Source organism: Leptonotus elevatus, chromosome 2 (genome assembly GCF_054856555.1).
Source record: "Leptonotus elevatus isolate MCC_2025b chromosome 2, RoL_Lele_1.0, whole genome shotgun sequence".
Lineage (NCBI taxonomy): Eukaryota > Metazoa > Chordata > Actinopteri > Syngnathiformes > Syngnathidae > Leptonotus > Leptonotus elevatus.
The window spans coordinates 15,809,472-15,837,254 of NC_141240.1; the positions used below are offsets into that span (position 1 = coordinate 15,809,472).

A 27,783-nucleotide genomic window follows, 5' to 3' on the forward strand; every position below is an offset into this window, starting at 1 on the left:
CTGCTACTAATGCTACTGGGGGTAGGGAAGGTTAAAAATGGGACACAGAAATGCAGTCACGCAACAGGAAGTAGGAAAGAGTTGTGAAAAAGTTAACACCTGTGGGGTGGGAACACACTTGAAGGTAGCATGCTGAAGATTCAGAAATGGGAGAGGTAAGTCATGTGGCAATAACTTGAAGAAGAAACTAGAGAAAACATATTCCAATTAGAGCTGTCAAACGATTACATTTTTAAATCAGATTAATCACATCTTAGAATTTTGATTAATCACGATTAATTGCTTAATTAAAAAGGCTTTTTTTTCCAACAGTTTTTTGTCTGCCAGATTTAAAGAGCACTTGTTATTTGTTAATTATTTTGACATGTAATATTATGAGGATGTCTTCAGTCTGTCGGGCTGCAGTAAACATTTATCGCTCACTGAAGCAGCCAAAGAACCAAGCTTTTTTTTCTTTTTTTTAAAATGCCGAGTTCCATCCAGTGCTGCCCTCCACATTTCCCAAACTGCACAAACACCTGCTCTAAGAGTTTGTTGTTTTCATTAGCTGTGGCTGTAACAGGCCTTGTGCCGCGTGGTTTGTCAAGAACAGATCCTGTTTCAAGAAAATGTGATGGAACGTGTCAATAGTGCATGATGGAGCAGTGTGATGGCTGTAAACGTTTCGCCGTAAAGCCTCTTAGATTGGTGCTGAACTTCAGTCGGGTACCGAGTACCTCTTGTCAGGTTGCAATTTTGCAATGCAGCTCAGTGTCAACTAGTTACCCACGGGCAAGGGAATGATATGGTATGCTTACAAAAATAAGAAGCGTACATATTTACTTTTGGGACTCCTTATGTAAGGTATGTGTCTTGTCTCATATATATGTTGAATGAAAATATAAAGTGTACTGTACTTGGCCTATATATTGTTTGTATATGTGTGCGAATACATAGTGTCTGAACCACCAATCAAAAAGTCCTTTTTTACAAGCCCTCTCTCTTGCTTGTCAATCCCTCCCCTCAGGCGATAGGTTGGAGCGAGACAAAGGGGGAGGGGAGCATAGTGAAAGGGAGTACAAAACGAGGAGGATGAAGAGAGAGAGATGTGATGCTGGTGGGGGGCCGTGAAAGTGGTTGAAATAAAAAGGGGGGGGGGGGAAACAAAGACAGGAGAGAGAGAGTGCTGCATGTAGAGTAATAGCCGATCTAGTGTCGTGAAGAGAGATGAATGAATGAGGTCAGGGCCACCCCTGAGAATAGAAGAAGCAAGGTGGGGTGGGGGGGGGGGGTGTTGTAGAAAAAGATAGAAAAGGATGAGGAAAGAAGTTAAGATGTGGTGAAGGAGAAATGAGTGGGCAAAGGGTGCAAGGAGGAGTAACAATGTTTAGCTTTGAGGTATTGATGTATAATGTCATGTTGAGAGGTAACTTCTAATATTCTGTCTGGCCCTCTTCTAGCTGAATATTTAAAACCTTCTTTTCACGTTTTAACTATTTCCAAAAGTTTTTCTAAATTATACAGACAGACTTGTTTCTCAGTCAAAAATAACATCTATAACAATTTAATCACAGTACAACCATCCATTTTGGGACAATGTTGGCTTCTTTACTGCTTTGAATGAAGTGGTGATCCAGGCATTTGTTACTTGGGTCTTCAGTCCAGTACTTTACCTAAGTGGCAGAGAATTGGTCATTTTATCATTTGTATTTTTCAGAAGTGTGTATCAAACTGGTAACCCTTCACATCAATCAGTACCCAAGATGTTTTTGATTGTGAAGGCCCAGGGCAGATTAGATTGATACACGACAACATAACGACTGAATCTGATTGGACAAACAGTAAAGTCAGGAAAAGTGCTATGAAATGAAGAGATTGACTGTTGTGAAAAAATTCGGACAATTCCTGCAGCAAATATTAGAATTCAGGTTATAAATGTAGGTCGGTTCTTTTAATAATGTTTAGACCAGCAGAGAAGGCATTCGCGGCCCTGATGATCCGACACGGTTAAAATGTGATTTAGTTAACTTCACAGGATGTGGGGGACAAGAAAACAAATGAGGGCGAGGGGCCGAGGATCCTGAAGCGAAGCCTGCGTTCTCCATTAATGGAATAAATTGAGAATTTAATTAAATGAAGTCATTTAAATTAAGAGTCCATGTATTCCTAAATGCAATCCACTGCTGTGGCGTGTTCAAGGCCAGACTACTCGTTTTGGACACGGATGCTATTCTCTGCCCTTGGGAGGAATTAGCCCTACAATTATTAGTTCTTTTACAGACATCATGAGGAACAATGAATACCCCCAATGTGTATTTCACTTTTTTTTTTTAAACATGAAATTTGACCTGTAGAATGAAATAGCAGTTTTCTTTTTCAATGAAATCAATTTTGGTGACTAATATTCGAATGCAGAGCAGCTTGCAGAAGTCTGGCAGTCCGTTTGGTTTTTGTTTCTTTACTAAACCTCCCCGGCCTAATCTTCAGCAGATGTTCCGCTGTACTTCATCAGCCAAATGAAACAGACCACTCATGACTGCATCAGTGCTGTGAGATCGCAAACAAATACAGGATCAGGTGCTCCTCCCTGTTTTAGGAACCTTTTTGACCCATAAAATGTGTTACTGTCAGTCTTGCTATTTGGAAATGAGTCAAATTTGGTTAAAGGCGTTTAAGGCTGAAGTTGAGATTTTATTTAATTATATATTTTTAAATGGCCACTGCTACTTTTACGACCACTATAGGTTTATATACCGTAAGCAGTGGGGGTCACCAAACGTTTTGAAGCTTTGAGCGACAGTACTTCTTGGGTACAGAAGATTGATGCGAAGGGCTACCAGTCATACATAGCCTACTTCTGAAAATAATGCATTTGCTTCATTAACTAGACTAATTACCTAAATTGAAAGATAACTTATGTGAAAAATACAAAGTATTAATTGTAGTTGAAAGATAAATTAATAAAAAGAACACTTGAACCCAGGAGGCGTGAATTTTTAAAGTTGAAATTTATATGGAAAAGGGTTATCTGAAAGTAACCTCCATTCATTTAGATAGAAAAGTGAAACTAATGATATCCAACGGAAAAATGCAAAAAGAGACAAATTCACTAAATAGCGCCACCTAGGCATGCAGTACCCTCCATTCATTTAGATGGAAAAGTGGAACTATGATAGTCAGTTGGTATACATGTATATCCCCTGGCATATTTGCCACGGATATATTTGCAATGTACAGTCGGTGGTGGGATTCGAACCCACAACCTCCTGGTTACTTTTTTCAAATGCGCCACTGAGCAGTATCAGAGAGCTGATAATGATGATCAGTTGTATGTATAGAAGTGGGCGTGGAAAGTGGGACTTATTACTTAAGCATTCCCACAATAATATATGCTCTTAATTTATGTGCAACAACTGATCATGATTTCTCCAAGTAACTAGGAAACAGACGATAATCAATATGCAACACTTTATTTCTAAAAAGCAGCCGTTTTTGCCGAATAAACTACAAAAAGGGTGTAAGTGTGTGTGGAGCCTTTCATATAATCTAAAATCTGCTTTATTCAGCAGCTGTCATCCACGCTCACTCTGTGTTTTTTGTCCAGAACACCATTTACACCCCAACTCTCCCTCTGCCACTCATTCCCCTTTTCTCTCTACCACAGCGTTTCTCCCCAGCAGACCTCTGTGTGCACTGTTGCATGTCTTTCCTAAAAAATGACATTTCTTTTGTTTTGCTTTGGCGCTCGCAAACAAATTGTTGTCTTCAACCTGGCTGGCTTATTGCGCTTGTGAGGAAGGTCTGATGTGTTTGTAGAGTTTGGTGGCGTCAGGATGGCTGTCATGACAGTTATTTATAGGCGGGTTACAGGAGATACGTGTACGATTTCAACACTGCGGGACTTTTTGAGATGTCGGAAAAGGACTCAGGGAATGCACGGAAGTGTCAAGCTGAACTGCCAACTCTTGCTTTTGTGGGTTGTCTTCGGGTACTCTGGCTTCCTTCCACATTCCACATGCTAGGTTCATTACGACCCTTAAATTGTTCATAGGTGTGAATTAGGGTTGTAATGATGCACTAAACATGTATGTATGTATGTACAGTAAGTATTTTATGTCTATTAATAATTTATTGAATCTGTCATGGCCCACTTTCAGGTTGGTGTCTTTGAAGGTACATTTACATGTTTGACGTGAGCCAGGGCCGTTTTTTTGAGAGCAAAGTCTTGAGTTTTGTGAGCTCCAACAATTTCCATCTGTATTCTCAACCGGGTAGCTGAATGCTCTCATACTGCTGGCCTAAATGTGATTGAGCGCCCGCAATTTCAGGGTTATTAGATATATTAACTGTGTTTCCTGCTCTTCTCACGGTGTCGAATTACCATTAGCGTTAGCGGTAGCCCCAGAAGACCGTCACCGTGAAAAGGCAACAGATTTACTGTATGTCTTATTGCTGGGATTTTCGGTTTTGTTATTGTATTGTTCCAGGCTTATTGTGGACTGTTGTCTATATGCGTATGTGTACTGTGATTGACTGACTCTTGCTCAAGGGCAGCTGGGATAGCTCACAATAACAAGGATAAGAATTTTATAGAAAAAGGATGGATGGATAAAAAAAAAATCTGCCATGCCAAGCATGTAACCACTGGCAGAAGGGCTAGAATTTTTTTTTAAAGTCAAATAAACATTTGAAGCAGTAATTTAGACAGACTTATCCGACAAATAGAAATGGTTGAGGGAATGTAACACACTTTTAGTTGTTGAAAGGTGGTAAATGGTTCTAATTGAGGCTTCTTCTCCTCCTCACTGCATTCAAGGTATATAATCACCTTCCTTGAAAGGCTTTTTACGATAACATGATCATCTTTTTGGACGCTCACCAATCCCGCTGACTGCACTTATGATAAGTGGTGTCGGGCTGGAATGCAAATGCAGAAATGTAAATGCCGGCACAACGCACGGCTGTCTGCAGATATCCAATAAAGAATACAAGGTGGAAACGTTCCTAATGTTGAGCGCTTTAAAAGCACGTCCCAAGGCCGTGTTCACTATTTTAGCGATTATGTTCAGAGGTCTCGTACGACACGGAGCGACTGCTGGGATTAACTCTAATTACACTGTCAAGACGGCGCTTGCCTTGAATTGTACAGTACTTTAACGGACTGCTTGAAGTGGCTTAATAGGCTGAAGTTTGCATTAATCGTGTGTGCTTCATTCCCAAGAAAGAAGCTGAAGGTCACGGGGCCTTACTGTGACAATGATGTTATAATCCAACACAGCCGTACAGTTAAAAGACACGTTGGCACTTCTTGTTCTGTCCTTCAACACAGCGATTGAAAGCTATATTCGTTTTTGGGAGGACATTATTGCATTTTAAAATGAAATATTGAGCTGCAATAAGAAGACCATTTTCCTCCTGCTGGCCTCAATATTGATCCAATTTCTGTGAGTGTGTGAATTCAGACTCGCCCGGTGCCAACCAGACAGACTGCGTGACAGCCGAGGCTCCCTTCAAACAAAGATGTGCTTTTTGAACATGAATGCAGTTTGACAGGAGTCCAAATCGAGAGAGAGAGAGACATCTCAACAGGGTCCAGTCATAAATGTCATTAAATCCAGATTTGATTTAGACCTTGATTACCAGTTGATTTTTTTTTTTTTGTCCACTGGTAGCTTTTAGTGCGCTACTGTACTTGTAACTAGCAGAGGTGCTGTTGAATCAATCTCAAATCCTTTGATAAGGATGCACAGAAACGGAACCAAATAAATAAATAAATATATGTTTAATTGATCATCAGACTCGGAAAGAAGTTATGATTTGAAAATCAGATGCATCCTCCTGTCATGATCGATGTGTTTTCTTTTCTTTCCAACATATTTTTGCATTACTGAAATAAGACTTACTGCAGCTTGCCGAGAGAACATTATTTATAATGAAAAAGGCAAAAAAATGCTGTGACACACCATAATTCCATCGTAATGATACATTTCCATCCCATACGCAGACGTACACGAGATCGTTATTTAATGTTTGTGGTGAAATGAAAACAACATTACATTTGTGTTTTTCACCATTTTCATCCTACAGTGAGAAATTGAATGCAGGAAACTCTCATCTTCTAGACCATTCTTCAATAGTGTAGGTCTGCTATACTGTATGACAGTTATGGATGGAGCCACACTGCTGGTATTATATCATTTTTACTCAGTGGTGAATTTATTATTTATTTAATAATTTATGGGTGGGGGTGAATCCTAAATTGAAAATTGCTATTCTGGAAATTTTAAGAGAAAGAGTAAATAGTTAATTTTCTCTTCTTTAGTTACATCTTACTTACTTACTGGATAATTCAAGTATTGTGAAATCCTCAGTTATCAAATATACTATCAGACTTGAATAGCTCCTGTGAAATTCCAACCCGTACTTTGAAAGAGGACAATACTGTTTATGTAGATGAAGTTTCCGTGAAAATGCAAAAGAGGCTAACAAGCTCCGATATTTATATCTCGATAGCTGCCTAATTTCTGCCCCGCTAATATCATCCAGCACCCTCGGCCCATATCCAGCCGACGTTTGTTATGCTTTCTTCAGTCGTGTTTCGAAGTTGCCCCCTCCCTCCCAGGTTGCTCTTATTCTTACCCCGGAGTTGATCTGCTCACCCCATCATCCCCCTTTCACACTCAGGCGTTTTCAACCTCTCGCTCTTTTTATTCAGTGATTTAGGTCAGTGGCTGAGTAAAAGACGACACACATCTGGCCTATAAAGCGCCCCGTCCTCCTCCCCTTCCCCCTCATTTAAAGCAGTCAATTCTGAGTGTGTTTACTTTGGACCACGGTTGTGTCTGTGCGAGGCGACAACCACCAGTCTCCCCCGGCGATGCCATCTTTATTCTCCTGCTTCTTCTTATTTTTTACGACTGCTGCATTTTCCACTTTTACATTTTTTTATGTGAATCAAATTTTTGTTGTTGTATTATGTTATGCATCTTCATGACTGAAAGATGTATTAACTCATTACTCTTTGGAGGTACAACAGTGGAGCATAAAATGTTACATCGATTCCATGACGCTGGTTGACTATTGAAACAATTTCTTCCAGCGGATATGTAAATTGGATTAAGCCCCAGTGAGTGTGGGTGGCCTGGTGGGGCATGTATTTAGTACAGCTGCCTCACATAAAAAAAAGAAAAGAAAGAAATCCAGTTTTGAATCTCTGCTGAGGCCTTTCTGAGTGGAGCTTACATATTACACAGTTTTCCTACATTTATTTCTAACAAATTTAATTCACAGAAAACACTGACAACCACGCCTTTAAGTACTCAACAAGTCTTTGTTTTATAGAATAGTTATTTTTTTGTGTGGGGGGGGGGGGGTCTAATCTCTGTAAAAGGTGAACAAAAATAGCAATTTTGGTAAAGCATTTCACAGAACAATAAAAATATTTTACAGATGCTAACTCTTAAAAAACGGGGGGGGGGGGCTAAACTCATCTTTTCTGTTCTAAAAACCTAATGTGACCCTTAAACAGTAAATTATGCCCATGCCACAAATGAATGTCTCTTAGTGCCTATGGTGTGAGTTTGCAGCAAACGATTGACACCTCATAGGTCACGCCTTCCGTCTGTGATTGGTTGTTTTTCCTTGGGCACAGAGGTTTCTCAAATCAGTGGCACAAGATGGGGCCAGACTGACATGCTGATGTTTTCATAGATCATTTAAATTATGCTGTACTAGTTCTGTCATTTCATGCACACGTACATATTTATATGTGAGTTCCAATAAATATGTAGTGATTTTGTTTAAATAAATACATTGCCACCCTTTATTATTCATGCATAATACAGCGAAACATTAAAGAGGATCTTAATATACCTAGCAATGACGACACAAGCAAGAAAAACTATCCAGAGTGGAAATATTTTACATGGTGGCTAATCCTGAAAGAAACAAAGCAAAATCCGTTACTTTTTTAATGCAAGACATGATTCCATTTAATTCTGTTTGCATGCATGCTCTCCAATCTAAATCTAATCAAGGGGCCACAAGGAAGAGCGCGGAATAACACATCGACATGTTCTACAGGGCGAGTTTAATCACATAATCTCAAATCTCCCAAATAATTAATGACATCATTTTGACTGAAGCTGTTACAATGTCAGCCAATTGGGCGCCAGTAGTAATGAGCGAGCGGAAGGGAGGGAGAGAGAGAGAGAGAGAAGGGAGATGGTGAACAAAGAGTGTGACTGTTAAAAAAAACAGATGATGAAAAGATGCAATTTAAAGGGACGGAAAAGGGAGGAAAGTATTACATATACGAAAACATGTTCATGTTCCATCACTTTAGGCTCAATGCTCCCTTTTCATAGATTTTTCTAAGCTTTTGCTGAATCAGACAAAAATGAGCAGAACTAGGCAAGAAAGCAAATGTTGGTGTGGTACGCGAAGATTTTAAAGTCCCTCATGAGAGCTCAATTTCAGTGTGTGTGTGTGTGTTTTGCCCTGGAACAGATCATTTGTATTCCTTATTTCCAACGGGAATAAACCGTTTGAAAATACAAACAAGGTTGACTTGCATTCTGGAAAGGATTCTGTTCCAGTTTGGAGAGTCCACAGTGTTGGTCTCAATCCCACAAACAAGAAAAAAACAAAAAAACGTCATACTATCATACTAATGCAATAACCTAAACGTATTCTCAATGGATTATTGAAGAGAAGATTGACATACTGAATCGACTCCAACGGTCAAATGGAACACCTCATATGTTGGAAATGTTGGACTTTGTGACCTCGCTTCTTTCCTCTCCATCATTCTTTCGAGGTGAAGCGAAGGCTTTTTAATCGCTGGTTTCCAATTTAGACTATCACGGCACGCGCCCGTCCTGCTGCTGACGCCGCCATATGTCGCCCTCACACTCCGTGGCTGCATGGAGAGATGGGTCGAGGTTGGGAGGGGTGGGTGCGAGTGGTTCTTCTGTCATTGACTGCTCCTCCGAATGGAAAGGGAGGGGGTGTTTGATGCGCACACTTGAATATGCATCACTTAGAAAGCGGACAGATGAGCAGCAAGCCAGTGACCACCTGCTGGCCTGCCGCTCACGATCTCCCCAGGCTTCTCGTGGTGGGTGTCAGGAGGGGGGTATCAGGGTTACAGACAGCCTGTGGCAGCATGTTCCTTCCCCCCCATCAATCAGGCCCTCCCCCAAAACCCCACCCGCCACCCTGTGGGATAGAGCAACAGAGGGGCAATTAGAGGGGGCTACTATATGCATGCACTGGGAGCACACTATGACGACATAAGCGTGTGTGTGTGCGTGTGTGTGCGGGGCTCTGTCAGCTCCGTCACAACCTTTGTACTCATCTTCTATCTTTCTAACCTTAACACACACACACACACACACACACACACACACACACACACACACACACACACACACACACACACACACACACACACACACACACACACACACACACACACACACACACACACACACACACACACACAGCAGTGGCCATAATCCGCCAGTGCCGGTGTACCCTAAAACACACACACACACACACTCGCACTCTCTCTGTTACCATGGAAACCAACACTGACAGAACGCACACAGGCCCATGCCTGCAAGGCTCAAGACAACAAGGAGACTTCCTGTATAAGGAGTCAGCCAGTTATTGATCTTCTGAGTGTACAAGTCCATATGAGTAGACCACCCCCCACCCACCACCCCCACCCCCACCACACACACACGCATGTAAGGGCGAAAACATCCACTTGCTGTCCTTTGCTCTCTGTTCTTCAGTCAATCAGCAGCCCTTTTGACCACAGTGACTAAAGGGCCCTAGGTTTGATTCCCTCAACTTCCATAGCAACACACGGGTGCACAGGCGCAAGTGCTTGAGTGGGGACATCTAAGGCTGCCAAAAGCACCTGCGGCAGAACCACACTTCCAACCCAGAGGGGGCAATTCACCCTTTAGCCACTGAACACATGGATTGGTCTCTCAAAATCAGCTTTAGACACGATTAATTTTTGTTGTTTATTCTATTCCTCATCCTTAGCAAACGCTGAAGCCCACAATTTAGTGAAGCCATCAGGACCACATAAGAATTGGTTCTCGTAGCCTGTGTTGCATCCGGGACGCCCTTTGGACTAAACCTGATGGGCTGTTTTTGTTTTTAGGCCGTCTGCTATCCAGCCTTTGAGGGGGAGGTACTGTTCTGTCTTAGTTATGTAGGTTTTTTTTCCTGCAAGCTTTTCATATGATCTGTTAGTGGCCTATATGTGGGGCAGCTGAGCATGGAGGTGCACACCTGTGGGCAATTGGTAATTGGTTCCTAGTTTTAAGGCTCCCCCAGCATACAAGCAGGATGCTGGATTGTCAAAAAAAATCATCTACAAATTTATATTAGCCTGTGTTTTTTCTTTTTTAAGACAAAAAAAGGTTGTGCTTTATCTACGCCAAAGAACACCAAATGAAAAAAAAAAAAAAGAGCAGGAAAGAAAAGGGCCACACAAGGAAACCTAAAATCCGCCATATCAGATCACTGCAAACGAGAAAACCACATCATGGACTGGGACAAGGCAATCATTATTGGGAACAGAAGAACAAAAATACAAAAGATGGATAAAAGAAGCAATAGAGATCAGGAAACAGGGATCGGACATACTAAACGGGGACGAAGGAACTTTTCAACTTTCCCACACATGGGATCCACTTAGTAGGCGTAGTTGGCGTGGAGCGCCACATGATAGCTCCGCCACGCCGGCTACGCCCAGGAACATCAGCTGATAAGACGCGTCACAACTGTCAGTTTGACCGCTTCTGCCGAAACTAGTCAAGGTAAAGCACAACCTTTTTTTGTCTTAAAAAAGAAAAACTACAGGAAGGTTGCTGGATCATTCCTCTGTTTGGAGTGTGCATTATGGTTTTCGTCTTTTTGGGTTGCAGTCCAGTCCTCCTGTTTGTGGCAGTGAGTTTTGTCTAGCATTATTAATGATTTGTTTTATTTTGTAATTTATTCTCCTACCCAATTGGTAGCACCTTTTTGCTCCACAGTTTTGTTCGTTTGTACTTTACAGTTTTGTTTGCCCCTTTTAGAGTTTTGTAATAAAGACTATTGGAGTTTTCTGACATCTTGTTGCTGCTTTGTGGTCCAACTAGTCAAAAACCCATAACATTTTGTACCCATTTTCTAGTCTGCCTGTCTCTATACATCACTGATACTGATGCAATCTCTTTTTGTGAGCAGTGTAGACAAACAAAGATGCCTTATTTGTGGTGAGTAAACAATCGTTTTTAGACCAATCAAAATAATGTACCGCATCACAGTGTTTGGGAATCACTGCTCTATAGTTGGAGCAGACCATCGAGTCCACCTTCCCAATAAGTAACGGCATCCTAATTGGCACATCTTCTGTATAATATGTACAGCACTGAATCCAGCATCTTCGTCAAAGGAACTGACTGGAAATTAAATTGACATCCTTTTGCTTGTGAGGGAAACATGGTGCACCCATATAAAACCCACACACGTTAGACATGGGGCGACTATACTGACAGAAATAAAGAACCCCATAGAGCTAAGCGTGCCGAGCCGGAATTGAGCCTTGTTCCGCTTAAACTCCATTCATGCTTGCTGTCCCTGACTCCCACGAAACGTAGAAGATACAGACGTGTTAACAATGACAGCAATACCTCATCGAGAACCTTGAGATATTCTGTGTGAACCTCATGCAACAATGGGCCCTGTCACCGAGACATTTTGTAACTACCGCTGCGAGCGAAGCTCCAGCCCGTCTGCTTGCACAATCCTACTTGTCAGATCATCAGTCATTAAAAGATGACGTTTTGGATTCAATAATCTGTCCTTTTCAAAAGTGTTCCGAAAAATGGATTGTAATGCAGATTGCAGCTGAGCGGATCAGCACTTAACCTGGACTAGACTGAGAATATGATTATCTCAAGAGATCCACGCAAGTCTGATTGTGACCTCCACGCCAATCATAAAATGAATTGCAGTCTGAAGTTCATATTTTACGATAAGCATTTAGAACAAAACTGCTCATTCTTTTATTGAAATTAAAAAGCAGACCTAGAAAACATTTTCATAAGCAGATTGTCTACAGCCCTAAGAGAATGCTAAGCATACATTTGGTCTCATTTTCTGTCCTTTGTCTCCGCCCTCTTCTACAATTAAGGAGTCCCTCTCTGATGTCAACGCCCTTCGGGGTCTTCCCCTGACTGTCAGTCAGTCACTTTCGTTTAGTGTTTGTACTCCGTGGAGTCGCTCTGATCCATTATAAATAGCGCTAAGTGGCACAAAATAGTCTCAGTGCTGTCACTCAGCACCTCCTGTTAGATTCTCCCACTTGTTATCCTGACCAGGTTCTCAGAACGGAAATGAAGATGGGCATGAAACATTTACTACGTGTCATAAACAATTTTGTACATCGTTACAGAATTACAATGATGCTGTTCTCACGAAGAGTTGTAGGATGATTTCACTGTCCGATAGGAAAAACAAGTACCGGTATGTCCAAAATTTAAGGCCTTCTTGAAATTGCTGCATTTCATCATAGTTATTATTTTTAGGCCAAAATGTTTTTTGAGGTCTTTCTCATACTCAAAAGGTTAATGAATTTTATTCATGTGAGTTCAATTTTTACATTTGGTAGGAGGACCCCACAAACAATTTAGAATCCCGAGAGCAATTTTTTGTACTTTGTGCTCGACTTTTTACGCAGGTTTGTAATATATTATCTTGAGAGCACATTGGTCTCCATGACGTCATCTACATATGGTCATCAAAAACAAATTCATTGAATTAGATACAGTAGCTGCAGCAAATATAGATTTCCATGAAAAAATATATATATTAAAAATAATATTTTATAAAAGATAAAAATATTGTTATTGAAAAAAATTCTGACATAGCTAATGATTTTAATGAGTATTTTGTTAATGCTGGCAGTAATTTGGCAAAAGAAATCCCTAAGCCAAGAAACAAACATGAAATAGATAAGCATATCAAAAAAATCCATCCACTATGTGGCTTAGTGCTGTTAATGATACAGAAGTATTAAATGTTGTTAAAATATAAAAAATAAATAAAAAGTCCACTGACTGCTTCAATATTGATATGACATTAGTAAAAAGTATTATAGAATATGTTGTGCAACCTTTCACATACATATGTAATTTGTCGTTTAAAGCCCGTATATTTCCATCAAAAATGAAAATAGCAAAAGTTATTCCTATTCATAAAAATGGAGAAAGACACATATTCACTCATTATAGACCAATAACACTGCTGCCACAGTTCTCTAAAATTTTAGAACAATTATTTTCATACAGACTGGACAATTTTATTGCAAAACATAAGCTTTTAAGCGAAAATCAATATGGGTTTAGAGGAAAACGGAACACCTCAATGGCAGTCATGGAACTCAGAAAAGCAATATCTACTAACATAGATAATTAAAAAAATACTGTTGGGATTTTTATAGATCTAAAATCAGCTTTTGATACCATAGAACATTATATACTAATGAATAAATAAGAGAAATATGGCATAAGAGGTTTAGCAAATAAATCGATGAAAAGTTATTTGGACAATAGATATCAGACTTACAGTTTAACAATATACAATCAAAACACTTGATGATTACTCATGGAGTTCCCCAAGGGTCTGTGCTAGGCCCGAAACTAATTTATATTGTATATAAATTATATATTTTGTGTCTCAAAAATATTCAAAAGTGTCTTATTTGCTGATGGCACAACTCTCTACTGTTCAGGAGAGAACTTGAAGGAGATTCTGACTACTGTGGAGTATGAATTGAACACATAAAAAATCGGTTTAATATGAAAAAACTATCACTAAACTTAAATAAAACAAAGTTAATCGTTTCTGGCACTAGACAAATCACACATCAAGTCAAAATTATGGTAAATTTATTTGAAATACAAAGAGTGTACGAAAATAAATTTCTTGGAGTAGTTATTGATGAAAAATTATGTTGGAAGTCACACATAGATAATGTCAAAAGGAAAATGTCTTTCGGAATGTGTTTCTGTTAAAGGTGTTAATTTGTGGAAGGATTTTGGAACTGACCTGAAAAGATGTCAGTCACTTGCTGAATTAAAAAAATTGTTTAAAAGTAAAGTAAAAAAATAAATAAAAAATACTTACATCGGTCATAAGCTGTTAAAAATGTACATATGCTGTAATTTCTTTAGATGTATCGGTATGAGTGTAATGAAAATTCTATATGTGAGTATGAGGATGTGATTTATAGATGCATTGTGTTATATGTCTGTTGATTTTGTGTGCATATGTCACTGGCAAATGTGCGTATGTGCACTTGTATATATGATTAGGTTTATACATTTCCTTTTGTTGACATACATTACCTTATTATTTTATTAACATAAAACGAATAAGGGGTAGGACTAGATACGTTTTTAAATTCCTCCTACCCCTTTTGAACATATAAACTCTTATCTTTCTTCCTTTTCTTGTTTTCTTTTTTTACTTCAATTTATATTTTCGACTTGTAATGTGTTTTCTTTGTGTTTATATGTTCAATAAAGAACCAAATCAAATTAATCAATGATTAGGATAGTCATATTGGCTCTTATTGTTTTTTATTGGCCCCTCGTGTATTATTCAAGCAGAATGCATACTCCCGTCCTAGTTCCACATTTTTTATTATTATCTTAGATTAGATCTCATTTATTATAATCTATTTAATTAAACTTCTGTATTCCAGAATTGCAGTCAAATGACTTCATAGAAGGAATGTCGTGGTATTGGAACATTATTCACCATAATCAACCAGAGGTCAAAACTTTCAAGGGAAAATCTGAATTAAGCTTTTCAATGTATATGATGTGAAGCAGCTTCTTTTTTTTAAATGAAACTTAAGGGGTATTTAAAATATTAGTCTTTATTTAACACATAGAGCATCCTGCTTTGGTTAACAACATATTTTGCTTTTGTTTTCCCAATGAAAAACTACCAGTTAATGAGGCAAAAAGGAAAAGTGTAATGATAACTAATAGAACCAGAAATAAAACAAAAATACCAAAAACAAAAGGGGAAGTCAACCTCCAGATTTTCTTTGCAGTGTTGTTGGTGGCCATTTTACCACTTTTTTTTTTTTTTTTACTAAAAATGAGTTCCTCAGGGCTCAATGACCAATCATGCTGCAGCTTGAGAAAACAGGTGTGCTGTGATTGGTTGTTACCTGAGCCCTGAGCAACTGTGATGTCATTTTCAGTCAATAGCAAGTGGCAAAATGGCTGCACTTGGATGGATAAAAACGGCTGGGTTTTGCTGCTTAATTCACATTCCACAAACGCATTAAACAGCAGAGGTGGGCATTCCATAAAATATTGACGGAAGGTCCGTCAATGACGGACGCCCATTTTGTTGATGATTCACGGGAAACTTCTAAAAATTGACGAATTTAGCATTGATGAAAGTGAGTTTTCAATCAATTCAGTCAATGACGGACGTCCCATTTTGGTGACTAATGACAATTGACGTAACACTGGCGGACGCTGTTAATCAGAATACTGTGTTTAGACTGGAGGGACTTCATAGAACATATTATTGTAAAGAAAATCTTAGGTTGACTTCCAATTCAATGCAACGAGGGGTGTGTCCGCTCAGTACAACATGAGCAATTCAAAACATAATCAATGTCGTCTCAACTACCTTTTAAATGCCTTGTTCATCATACCAACAAAAATAATCACAAAGATCACAGCTTACAAAGACACACACGCACACACAAAGAAGAATATTTTTCACAATTTATTTTGTGCTTTTGAGTGCAATTTCTCTCAAATGTTGGTGTTTTTTTGGGGGATGGAACACTTTAATCGCACGATTGTTGGGCGATACGAGCATGGTTGCAAAACCAATTAAGTACATATGTCATCTCAAGGCATGGCTGTATTATGAATGACATTACCGTTGCAGCAATACTTTTAGTGCTTTACTAAAAGGCAGTATTGATGTCTGGTCGGTGCTGGATTTCACTTTCCTTTCTTTTCTTTGATCCTTCCTCGGGTCTCCTGACAACCTCACGACTCTAGCTGGATTCTGAAGTATTCGGTTTAGGTGAACGGTATGGGATTTTTAATAGGTTTTAGGTGAATTAATGAGGACACACTCACACGCACGCACAAATGCACACACACATCCGCACATACAAAAAAAAAGAAAAAGAGAGAGCAATGATGATGACATGTCGAATCGTAAGATTACCGAATGAACAATACCGAGCTCTCTCTAGAAAAAAGAAAGAAACAAAGAAGGCAGTATTACATACATTTCCCTCAAACGTTCAAGGATGAGTTATTGTTTTTTTACATTTTATAATACAATGGTTAACTTCCTTTTTACACATTCAGAATGTTAAAATGTTACTTACCTTTTATGACCCTGCAATGGATTCATTCCCATTACTTTATTGCCTATGGAAAATGTGTTTTGAAGTTAGAACAGCATAGCACAATAGCACATACAGATTGTGTTCCACTATGAAAGCAAGCTTCTTCTTTTTTAATGAATTCTGGTGACATAGAAATTATACTGAACTTTTTTGCAAAAGTCTCACTGAGCTTGTCTGACAGTTAATGAGGACACCGATGAAGGGAAACTTTAATTACTAATTTATTGCCTTCACTAAAACCGAGAATACTCGTGTTCATTTTCCATTTTTGTCATTCGAGTTTGACGGATCTCGTGGTTAGCGCGTCTGTCTCACACTTCTGACCTTTGGCGTTTGAATCTCGGCTTGGGCTTTCCTGTGTGGAGTTTACTTGTTGGAAGGAAAGTAGGAATAGTTGTTTGTCGACATTTGTCCTGTGGTGACAAGTCCATCACGTAAAGTAAGTGCGGATGTTCTCCAGATCACTAGTAGTGACCTGAATGAGGACAAGCAGTGCACAAAATGGATGGATTTACATTTCGGAACACAGAAACACCTTCCACTCACCTTGAGAAATTTCGGTCCAGGCAGTGCACCGTCCATGGCAACAATCAATCATGATCAAATGACCTCATGCGTGACATTGAATGCTGCCGGAGGAAGAAAAAAGGGACAATTTGCCCTCTGACTTTGCACACCTTTGGTGGCAACGCTGAGGAACGTTGGCTTCTTCTGCATCTCAACTCCTTCTTGGACCAGCAGCACACAGTGTGTAAAGATGCGATATAGATATTTTTACTTATTGATTTGAAATAAAACAAGCAACCAATCTCTACTCTAAAGCGTGTGTGCGAGAAGAGAACAACACTTGGTTTTACAGTACATGCGAGCTTGTCACACAACTTGACTAGACATCCTCCGACGTGCTCCCTCGACACGCACCCAATCCAAATCCTATTAAGGGCACCAGCCAGTGCCAAGTAACCTACATTCCACTGTAATCACACTGTGTGACCGAGGCATGCCTCGCTGTTGCATCCACATTGGGGAAAAAAATGACAACAAATCCTGTTGGCGAAGCAAAAGGCTGCAGGCATCCCGAGGCCGAGAGAGGAGAACATTATCTTTTGTGCATTTAAATCGTCTTTAGAAATGGAAAATGTGCTTTTGGGAAGGGCGTATCATTGGTGATATGCTCCAAGTTTCTATTAGTGCTAGCAGAGGATAAAAAAGGGGCTGTGGTCCAAGGACTGCTATTTTGTTTAATCTTAGTTAAGAGTAAGTGAAAGGATTTGGAAACGCCTTATAATATTGCAGATGATATTGGTCAGTTTTGATTAACACTATCAATTAACACTATTCATATAAAAAAACAAACACTCATTTAGTTTTTCCCCCCCAATGTTCTACTAATTATAAAACACACACACACACACACACACACACACACACACACACACACACACACACACACACACACACACACACACACACACACACACAAGTTGGCATTTCCTAGCCCCTTCCCCTAACCCCAACCATCAAAAATGATTGCCTACCCCTATTCCTTACCCTAACCTCAACCATAACCCAATTCAAACCTCAACTCTAAAACCAAGTCTTGACCCTCAAAAAGAGGTCTAAAGTTGTGGGGCCCAGCAAAATGGCCCCACATGGACGGGTGGGCCCCACAACTCTGTGAAATCCCGAAATGTTGGCTCCACTATGTAACAAAAACAAAACCACAGACACACACAGCCTATTCAGATTTTAGTTACTGATGGAGGTACAGTGGTTTACTTACCTGATTTCAAATTAGTTCTTTCCCACAGTGACCATGTGAATGACTGTTGACAAGACCATGTGTAGACTGCCTTTTGCCCAAATGAATGGGTTTATTTATTTATTAGTTTGTTTTTTTTACTTTAAAAAAAACAAAAACTTTTTTTATGTATTAAAGTATAGTGAGGTTTTAGGCTAGCACCTAATTGTTTGAAAGGTTGACTCCCCCCCACCGTCATTCGGCTGCATGTTGTCACGTGGCGCTCTGAACCCCAGGTGACATCTTGTGACGACATACACATACACGTACACACACACACACACACGCTCGCACTCATGCGCATGTTTGGCTACTGCTCAGCTTATTAGCGTTTGGCACACGTTGTGTGTTTTCCTTCCCAATCATCCACGCAAGAAAATATGCGCCATCCCACCTATGTCCCATAAGGGCAAAAAAAAAAAAAAAAACCCCTGAAAATATTATTATTATTATTATTATCCTACCCACGCAGCCGGAAGCATAAATTGGTATTGAATGTGGGATGGTAAGCGATTTCCTGCAGAATTGTGCAGTTTGCGTAATTTGCATAATGTGATTTAATTCCTTTCTCAAATAGTCAAGAATGGAATGCGCAATTTGGTGTTAAATTGATACGTTGCGCGCAAACACTAAACTAATTAATGCAAGTACTACAGTGACAAACGATAGTATAGTCATTTACATCTATCTATCTGTCCCTATCCATCCAGCCATCCTTACTCATCATGGTCAATATAGACGATGACGTCACTCGCGAGCTGCCTGACATCTCTGAAATTACGTCACCCTACTGGAATTTACACTGTGGGTTTCCTGAAAAAGGCACATGATATTTTAGCGAATCGTGGACGAGCAGATTGGAATTAGCATTAACGCATGAGCACATGCGAACACGCACATCACATCACAAAAGCTTTTAATGGGCAAGGGCGCGTTTGTGAGATATTATATATATATATATAAATAAAATAAAACAATGCAATGAAAGGGAAAAAAACAAAAAACTAATAGAATTTTGAAAAACTGTGATACCAGGGGATGTTTTATAAATTACAAAAGTCTAAAATAAAAAAATTAATAAAAATTAATAAAATAAAAAAAAGAGAGCAATGATGATTACATGTCAAATCGGTAAAATTACCGAATGAACCATACTGAGCTCTCCAGAAAAGAAAAAAAAGTTACAAAAGCCAAGGAAGCCAGGAAAATACTCAAATTAAAATAAAAGCATATAACAACAACAAAAGCATTAACAACGGAATACTACGCATGTTTAGGCTACTACTTCTAATAATTTACAAACAACAGTAACATAATAATAATCATAATAATAATAATAAATAACTACAATCATGACTGCTTTCCATTTTCAAATGTTTCATTAAACCAGTTTGTAAACTTTCAGTGCAATAGTCTATACATAATTATGTCCAATATCCATCTAATTTAGGTGATATTATATTTCCCCTTCAATGGAGGGAAACGTGCCGGTTGTTGCAAGGAGTTTACAATCACCTGGTCGAGCCATGTAAAGACGCTTTCCGTAAGGGGGAGGGGAGAAAGTGGAAAGAGGAGAGTTTGATTGTGTGTGCATGTGCGGATGCTGGAGGCGTGCACCGACGCCAGGGGTGTGTGTTTGTGGGAGAGTGTGCCTGTGTGCGTGTGAGTGAGAGAGGCAACCAGTGAGAGTGTGAGCCATGTTGGATGTGAGTGAAGGTGTGGAGAGATGCTGCTGCCGCCGCGCAGCTCCTGACGCACACAGCCTCAGCATCACGCACCACAGCGGGTAGATGCCAACTCTCCCGGCCGAGGAAGAGACGGGGGAGCCTGGGGGAAGGGTTCGGGCGGTGCCGACACTCCTAGAAGTGGAGTGGGGAACAGAGAAGTGACCGGGGAAGAAGGAAAGACGGTCTCTTTGCCGAGATAGGTGGAGGAGGAAAAAGGAGGGGAGAGACCGAGAAAGGAAGAGACTAAATGGCTACACGGCTGCCGGGCTTCTCCCCGCTCTCGCCTCTGGGTCTTCACCTGCTTTTCTTCCTCGGTTCTTTGTTCGCCCTCACCCCGCGGACGGTATATGCAACGGGGACTTCCGACCTGGGCACCCCGGGCCCATGCCACAGGGATGCCGGTAAAGCGAGCGTGCGCTGTGAGCGAGAATGGGAGCCGCCGGGGGACGGCAGGACACAGCTGGAGGGAGGAGGACGACCAGCTGCGGGAGGGATGCCGGGGCCAAGGAAGCAGGCACCGGAAGGAGTCGGGACGTTTTGGAGTAGTGGAGACGAGCCACCGATACTTCCTTCTCCTTATCTCCTCCCCGGCGTGACACACAGGAGCCGCGCTGGATGGGGGTTGGAGAAGGGCGTTGTTCCGCCTTCCACCTCGGCCGCTTTCAGCTCTTCGCCGGTTCAGAGTGGTAAGAAACGGACAGTACAAAGGGCTACCGGAGCGTGCGCGCTGTCACGGCCACACCTAACTCAACGTGGCGCAGCCTTTGTGAGAGCATTTGGCCTGCGCGACGCACCCGGAAGTGGAGGAAGATGTGGCGGAGGGGTGTGGGAGAGGGATGGTAAGGTGAGCGGACTTGGTGCCCCCTCCACGTTTTGCAAACCATCACCGGACCCCGTGCCTTCTCGCATCCTTTCTCGTTTTGGATACAATCCAACGTGGACAGAGGCTTCTAATCCTACATTTGAATCACACTCTTGTTTCAGCAACAATTCACTTTGGATCCAAGCATCGAAATTGGGTGACATCTTAAATCACCCAGCATTCAATGTTTTCCAACATTCAACTTATCTGCTCCAAAACGCATATGATGATGATGACGACGATGATGATAGGGATAATGATGGCGGTGGTGGCAGCATGGTCAGGAGGAGAGCTGGTAATTGTTCTTATTTAGGCAGGCACAGCATTATCGACCCAAGCGGCATTCGAGTGGGGGCTAAGGGAGGCTGGACCCAGCGCGTTAGGGGGGAGAGGGAAGACTGGTTGGAGGGGCAAGAAAAGGACAGATGTAGTGCACTGGCAACGTTAAGGTGCCGAGAAAAGGGTGAGAGGAGAGCTGGAAGAGGAGGAGGGGTGAGCCAAGGCAACAAATGCATTAACTTATCTAATTATGCGGATAATGATTTGGCTTTTGCGAGTCTGACTCGACAATGTAGGGCTGATAATGAGGATAATACTGCACCTACAACCGAGAGACGGAGCAATGAATTGCTGGTAGAGAAGCGGGATGCTACCAGTGGTTGTTTTTGCTATTTGAAGGGACGACTAACCTGTTTTGGATTGTTAGCTGACTTAATGGGTCTCTGGGGAGGGAGAACTCAGGGAAATCCCATCCTCCAATTTAGACTAGGCAGCATAAGAGAGGCACTAGGTCAGCGTTGTATATGTAACCAAATGCATCAAAGCTCACAAACAGGCCATGATTCAGAAACTGAACCCACTGAACTTTTCTTTACGTCTCTTGAAAATGTTAAAGCAACTTCAGAGGCAGCTGAGTCAGCATTTTCTATGCAAGAGAAGTTTCCTGTTCACCCAACCAAGCTAAGTCCTTTTTTGCAACATGAGCTAATTTTAGCAAAACATCTCCCTTACCCTTCACAAATCAACCTGACTACTTGGTTTAGTGAATCTCCTATTTTGCCCCTCTCTGAAGGTGACAAGGAGGATTCAGTACTTGGGACAGCTCCCCTGGATGTTGGAGTATTTTTGTGGCGGGGATTCAACATGAACAGTAATAACAACAATGAAGAAGAGGAGGGGGAGAAGGCGATAGACGCTTTGGGTGAATCAGAAATAACTATGTCCAGTGAGCAATGGTCGTTAGATGATGTCAGACCATTAGAAAGGCAGCAGATGGGGGTTGAGGGAGGACAGAGAAGGGAGGGCGAAGCTGAAAGGGACGGGCTGGAGGGCCCTGCTAGGGGAAGAAAATTACAGGTGGGGGAGGGCGAGTTAATGGGAGGGAGAGGACCGTGGGGAGAAGAGGAGGATGAGAGACTGAGCGAGAGGGGGACAACAAAGCCAGGCCAAGCTGGGGAAAGAGAGGTAGAGGGAGGGAAGGGTCAGGATAGGTTCAGTAGCACTGCCACCATCACACAGTCAGATATGGAAAGATGGAAGAAAGAGCTCTGGGCTGATGAAAGCCACGATGGTGAGAAGGAGCCAGAGGGGCTAGTCGAGGAGAGGCACAGTTCAAGGGGAGAGAGGAGCCTGGAAAGGTTGATAAGAGAGCCAGATGATAAAACCTCCCTGGAAGAAAGGGCGGACAAGGTTTTGATGCCGTGGCCTCGCTCTCGACGGGCTGCTAACAGACATCCTCATTTCTCCCTGTATAACTACCAAGTACAAGTGGCAGAGAACCAGCCACCTGGGACCTCTGTTATCGTCATGTCCGCCACAGACCCCGATGCAGGGGATGCAGGCAGAGTGAGCTACAGCATGGCTCCGCTGATGAACAGCCGGTCGTCCGACTACTTCCACATCCACCCTGATACTGGTCTGATCACCTCCACGCAGATTTTAGATCGAGAACACATGGATCTGCATTATTTCCGGATCACGGGAAGTGATCATGGCTCCCCTCGTCTCTCTGGCACCACAATGGTTGCCATTACTGTTGCAGATCGCAATGATCACTCTCCTATTTTTGAGCAGACAGAGTACCGGGAGACCATCAGGGAGAATGTAGAGGAGGGATACCCCATCCTTCAGCTAAGAGCGACAGATTTAGACTCCCCGTCCAATGCCAATATTCGATACCGCTTTGTCGGCGACTCCATCACAATTGGGAGATCTGCTTTTGAGGTAGACCCACGATCAGGGCTCATAACAACCCGTGGAGTTGTTGACCGAGAAACAAACGAGCACTACACACTCCAGGTGGAGGCAAGTGACCAGGGCAAGGAACCAGGCGCACGCTCAGCCACAGTTCAAGTTTTCATCGCCGTGTTGGATGAAAATGACAATGTGCCACAGTTCAGTGAGAAGCGTTATGTGGTGGCGGTCAAGGAGGACGTGAGACCTCACTCGGAGATCCTCCGTGTGAGTGCCACAGACCAGGACAAGGACAGTAACGCTGCAGTTCACTATAACATCATCAGCGGAAACAGCCGTGGCCAGTTTTCCATCGACAGCGTCACAGGGGAGATCCAGGTGGTGGCGCCTCTGGATTATGAGGCCGAGCGGGAGTACACGCTCCGTGTCCGTGCGCAAGACAATGGCAGACCGCCACTTTCCAACAACACTGGCATTGTAAGCGTGCAAGTGACAGACGTCAATGACAACCCACCCATCTTTGTCTCCACACCATTTCAAGCATCAGTACTTGAAAGTTCACCCGTCGGAAGCTCTATCCTCCACATCCAAGCCATCGATACCGATGCTGGCGACAATGCGCGTCTGGAATACAGGTTGACTGGCACCAGTTCCGACACACCGTTCATCATTAATTCTGCGACGGGCTGGGTCACTGTCAAATCCATTCTTGACAGAGAATCTGTTGAACACTATTTCTTTGGTGTGGAGGCCAGAGATTATGGAATGCCACCTCTTTCTGCCACAGCAAGTGTTACCATAACAGTTATGGATGTTAATGATAACCATCCAGAGTTTTTGAAAAAAGAATATTATGCCCGCTTGAATGAGGACGCTGTGGTTGGAACAAGTGTGGTAACTGTAACAGCTATGGATCGGGATGTCAATAGTGCTGTGACTTATCAGATAACAGGTGGGAACACTCGGAACCGCTTTGCTATCAGCACCGCAGGGGGTGCCGGGCTGCTCTCCTTAGCCCTCCCACTGGACTACAAACAAGAGCGGCGCTATGTTTTAACTGTCACGGCCTCAGACCGCACGCTCCACGACACCTGCCAAGTGCACATCAACATCACTGATGCCAACACACACCGACCTGTGTTCCAGAGCGCACACTACTCTGTTAGTGTGAATGAGGACCGGCCAACTGGGAGCACTGTGGTTGTCATCGGTGCGACAGATGACGATGTTGGTGAAAATGCCCGTATCACATACTTCCTGGAGGACAATATCCCTCAGTTTCGCATCGATCCTGCATCAGGGGCTATCACGCTGCAGGCGGAGCTTGATTATGAGGACCAGATGACCTACACTTTGGCTATAACAGCTAAAGACAACGGCATACCACAGAAATCGGATACGACATATGTGGAGGTGAATGTCAATGACGTGAATGACAATGCACCTCAGTTCCTCAGTCCCAGATATCAGGGAACTGTGAGCGAAGACGCCCCTCCCTTCACCAGTGTCCTCCAAATCTCAGCCACCGATCGGGATGCACACGCCAACGGCCGCGTCCAATACACCTTCCAAAATGGCGAGGATGGAGATGGAGACTTTACCATTGAACCGACATCTGGCATTGTACGAACTGTTCGCCGGCTGGACCGCGAGAGTGTGCCATTTTACGAGCTCACAGCATATGCCGTTGACCGAGGCATACCCCCTCAGCGAACACCTGTCCACATCCAAGTGACGGTTCTTGACGTTAACGATAATGCCCCGGTCTTCCCAGCTGATGACTTTGAGATTCTGGTGAGGGAAAACAGTGCCGTGGGCTCCGTGGTTGCCCAGATCACCGCCACGGACCCAGACGAGGGCGCCAATGCCCAAATAATGTACCAAATTGTGGAGGGTAACATTCCTGAGATATTCCAGATGGACATTTTCTCAGGGGAGCTGACATCACTTATTGATCTTGACTACGAGGCTCGCAACGAGTACGTCATTGTAGTCCAGGCCACCTCAGCTCCTCTCGTCAGCCGGGCTACTGTTCGGATCAAATTAGTGGACCAGAATGACAACAAACCTACCCTCCAGGACTTTCAAATTATTTTCAACAATTTTGTGTCAAACCGTTCAAACAGTTTCCCCAACGGGATTATTGGGAGAGTCCCCGCCAACGATCCTGACGTGTCGGACCGACTGTACTACACGATCGACAGGGGGAACGAGCTTCACCTGCTGCTGCTCAATCACACCAGCGGGGAGATCCGACTGAGCCGTAAACTGGATAATAACAGGCCGCTGGTGGCTCCCATGCTGATCACTGTCACAGGTAAGAGAACACGAATGGGGACACGGGAGGGAAGTGTGGGTGGGTGGGAGGTATAATCGTCCACTGTGACAAATACCACGAAGAGAACTGACTACTCCACAGGTTTGTAAGCATGGAGGGGAAAAGCTTAGAATACTTTTTTTTCGGTCTTCATCTATTGAATGGTGGAATGGTGTGTGAATGCAGTTGTTTCATTGTTGGCTATAGATGGAATAATTCCTTAAATATAGTTAAACTGCGCTTCGCGCTAGACTGGTGCAGGGTCTGAAACAGGCCCCACAGTATTCATTTTGCTGTGGTTTGAGTTTGAGATGAGTGAGACAATCAAATGAGGTATTTAGTAGATGAATGACTACAGGTCAAATAATGAGTAGGTTGTTAAGTGAATTGTTACATAGTGCTTGAATTATTTTACCAGCAAAACCTTTGTTATTAATGTTACAAATTTGACCTTATAGGTCTTTGTAGGGAACCCATTGAAATGCTATGAAATTCAAAAATATAACATTTTGAGTGTTATTGGGGGCCATAGCCAGAGTTTATTTCTTTTTTGAATATTTTCAAAAATGTTCTATGCCTTGCAGAAAACCATAGTAAACAAAGGTGCCATATTTGGTTCCTCGCCCTTCAATGGTAAAAACCCTTCGGGTATGTAAACTTATTAGCACAACTGTAAAAAAAAAAAAAAAAAGCAAATAAACGTCACTTAATGACGCAAAAATGCTATGAATTGTCACCAAAATTTACATGCGCATCTCTTTTCATGTCAACCTCTGAACATATCAAAAACAATTGCCACAGTAAATTGTATTTTATGGGCATTAAGCTTTTGTCTTACCGTACAGTGCACTGATAAGTTTACATACCACTAGGGTGTGTAAACTTTCAAGCACAACTGTATGTAAATTGGTCAACAAAAACACCTCTTTTGTGAAAAGAACATGCACGTTTCACATTAGAACATAAGTGCTGATACTGATTCCATTCTAGATAAATAACAGTATAACACACAGTACAACTTTATATACTGTCTCTGAACAGAAACGTCTTAAAGACACGGTCGTTGGTGCCAGGGATCTGAGTGTTGACATTGAAGTGTGGTCATAGAGCAGACTTCCCCAATCCTGGTAATTGAGTGCTGGAGACCTGCAGCTTTTGGAAGTTTCTGTCCTCCAACACACCTGATTCTAAATATCAGGATCGTTATCAGGCTTATGCAGAGCTTGCTGATGAGTTGATTATATGAATCAGGCGTGTTGGAGGACAGAACATTTCTACACACTGTCTCTTTAGTAAATTCAGAGGTGCACATAATATAATACTTTATAATAAAAAATATACTGTAAGGCCATCCTTTATGATGAAAAATCGTAAGTATTTCAACGAGTGCCTTATTTCCCTTTAGCTGGTGTTTGTCATTGCATGTGGTATTGTTCATATTTCATTCATAAGTGGCATGAGCTCATTTATTGTCTCCTGTCCAGTGGAAAATGTGAGGAAGCTTCATTTAGAGATACTAAATAAGCATGCGCGTTGTGGACTTTTAAATGTGCCAAAACGCTGCCCCTCTGACTTGTTCCACAGAGCATTCAGCTTGCTTGAACTGACTCACAGTGTGTATTCATATGAGATTCTCCCACTATCTTACCCCTCCAGGATGTGACAGTTATGAGATTATAATGAAACTACAGTCAGCGCCAGTCAGGCTCGGAGCAAAGCTGTCACTTTTTCTCTCTCTCTCTTGCTCTGTGTGCGTGTCTACGACTCTCGCCTTTTTTTTTATTCTATACACATACACAGTCTTCACTCTGCTCTTATCTCACTCACCATATATATATTTTTTTGCTCTCATGCATAGACCAACTCTGCATCCTTCCTTCACATTGAGCCATGCTTCCGACTTTCATTTGAACTCACCTCTCACTCGTCGGAACTTCACTGTTCTTCTCCAAACGACTCCTGGGTAGCTGCCTTCTCCTACATGACACAACTTGGCTTTCCATACCACTTCCTAGATGGGTTGTGCATATGCTTTGAGTTTATGCAAGAGTTGTGTGCGCTGTGGCTGTGAGCAGGCAGAATTTCTGCATGTTTTTTTTTACATTATGCATGATATTTGTGCATGTTTTTCATTTTTAGATCACAAGTGTGTACTCTCAGGTGGCTGAAAAGCTTTGTGCTTCAGAGGGTATTCATGTCTTTTTAGTCAATAGTATCTGTGCATGGCAGAGAGCGCTCGGGCTGCGCTCCCCTCTTTTGTCTTGGCCGCTCCTCTAGTTCTTTCTCTCAGCTTCTACTCTATTGATTGTCTGCATAAGTCCCATGTTTTTGCTTCATTGTAGTTTAAATGTGTTGCCCATTTATGTTTAGACAGTTTTTACGCACATGATTATGCTCAAATATCTTGCTGCAGGGCCAGCCATTGTACTGTAGACGAAT

General features: G+C 42.0%; 1 protein-coding gene across 2 annotated transcripts in view; it reads left to right on the forward strand.

Moving 5' to 3' along the window:
- Positions 1-19,833: 19,833 nt before the first annotated feature.
- celsr3 (cadherin, EGF LAG seven-pass G-type receptor 3) overlaps positions 19,834-27,783 on the forward strand; it is a 76,378-nt gene continuing 68,428 nt past the window's right edge. Inside the window, exon 1 of one of the 2 annotated variants that reach the window (XM_086069451.1) lies at positions 19,834-25,344. In XM_086069451.1, the coding sequence (XP_085925577.1) occupies positions 20,220-25,344 (5,125 nt within the window). In that variant the 5' untranslated portion in view covers positions 19,834-20,219. The remainder of the gene's footprint in view (positions 25,345-27,783) is intronic. The other variant, XM_086069452.1, reaches the window with a different exon arrangement.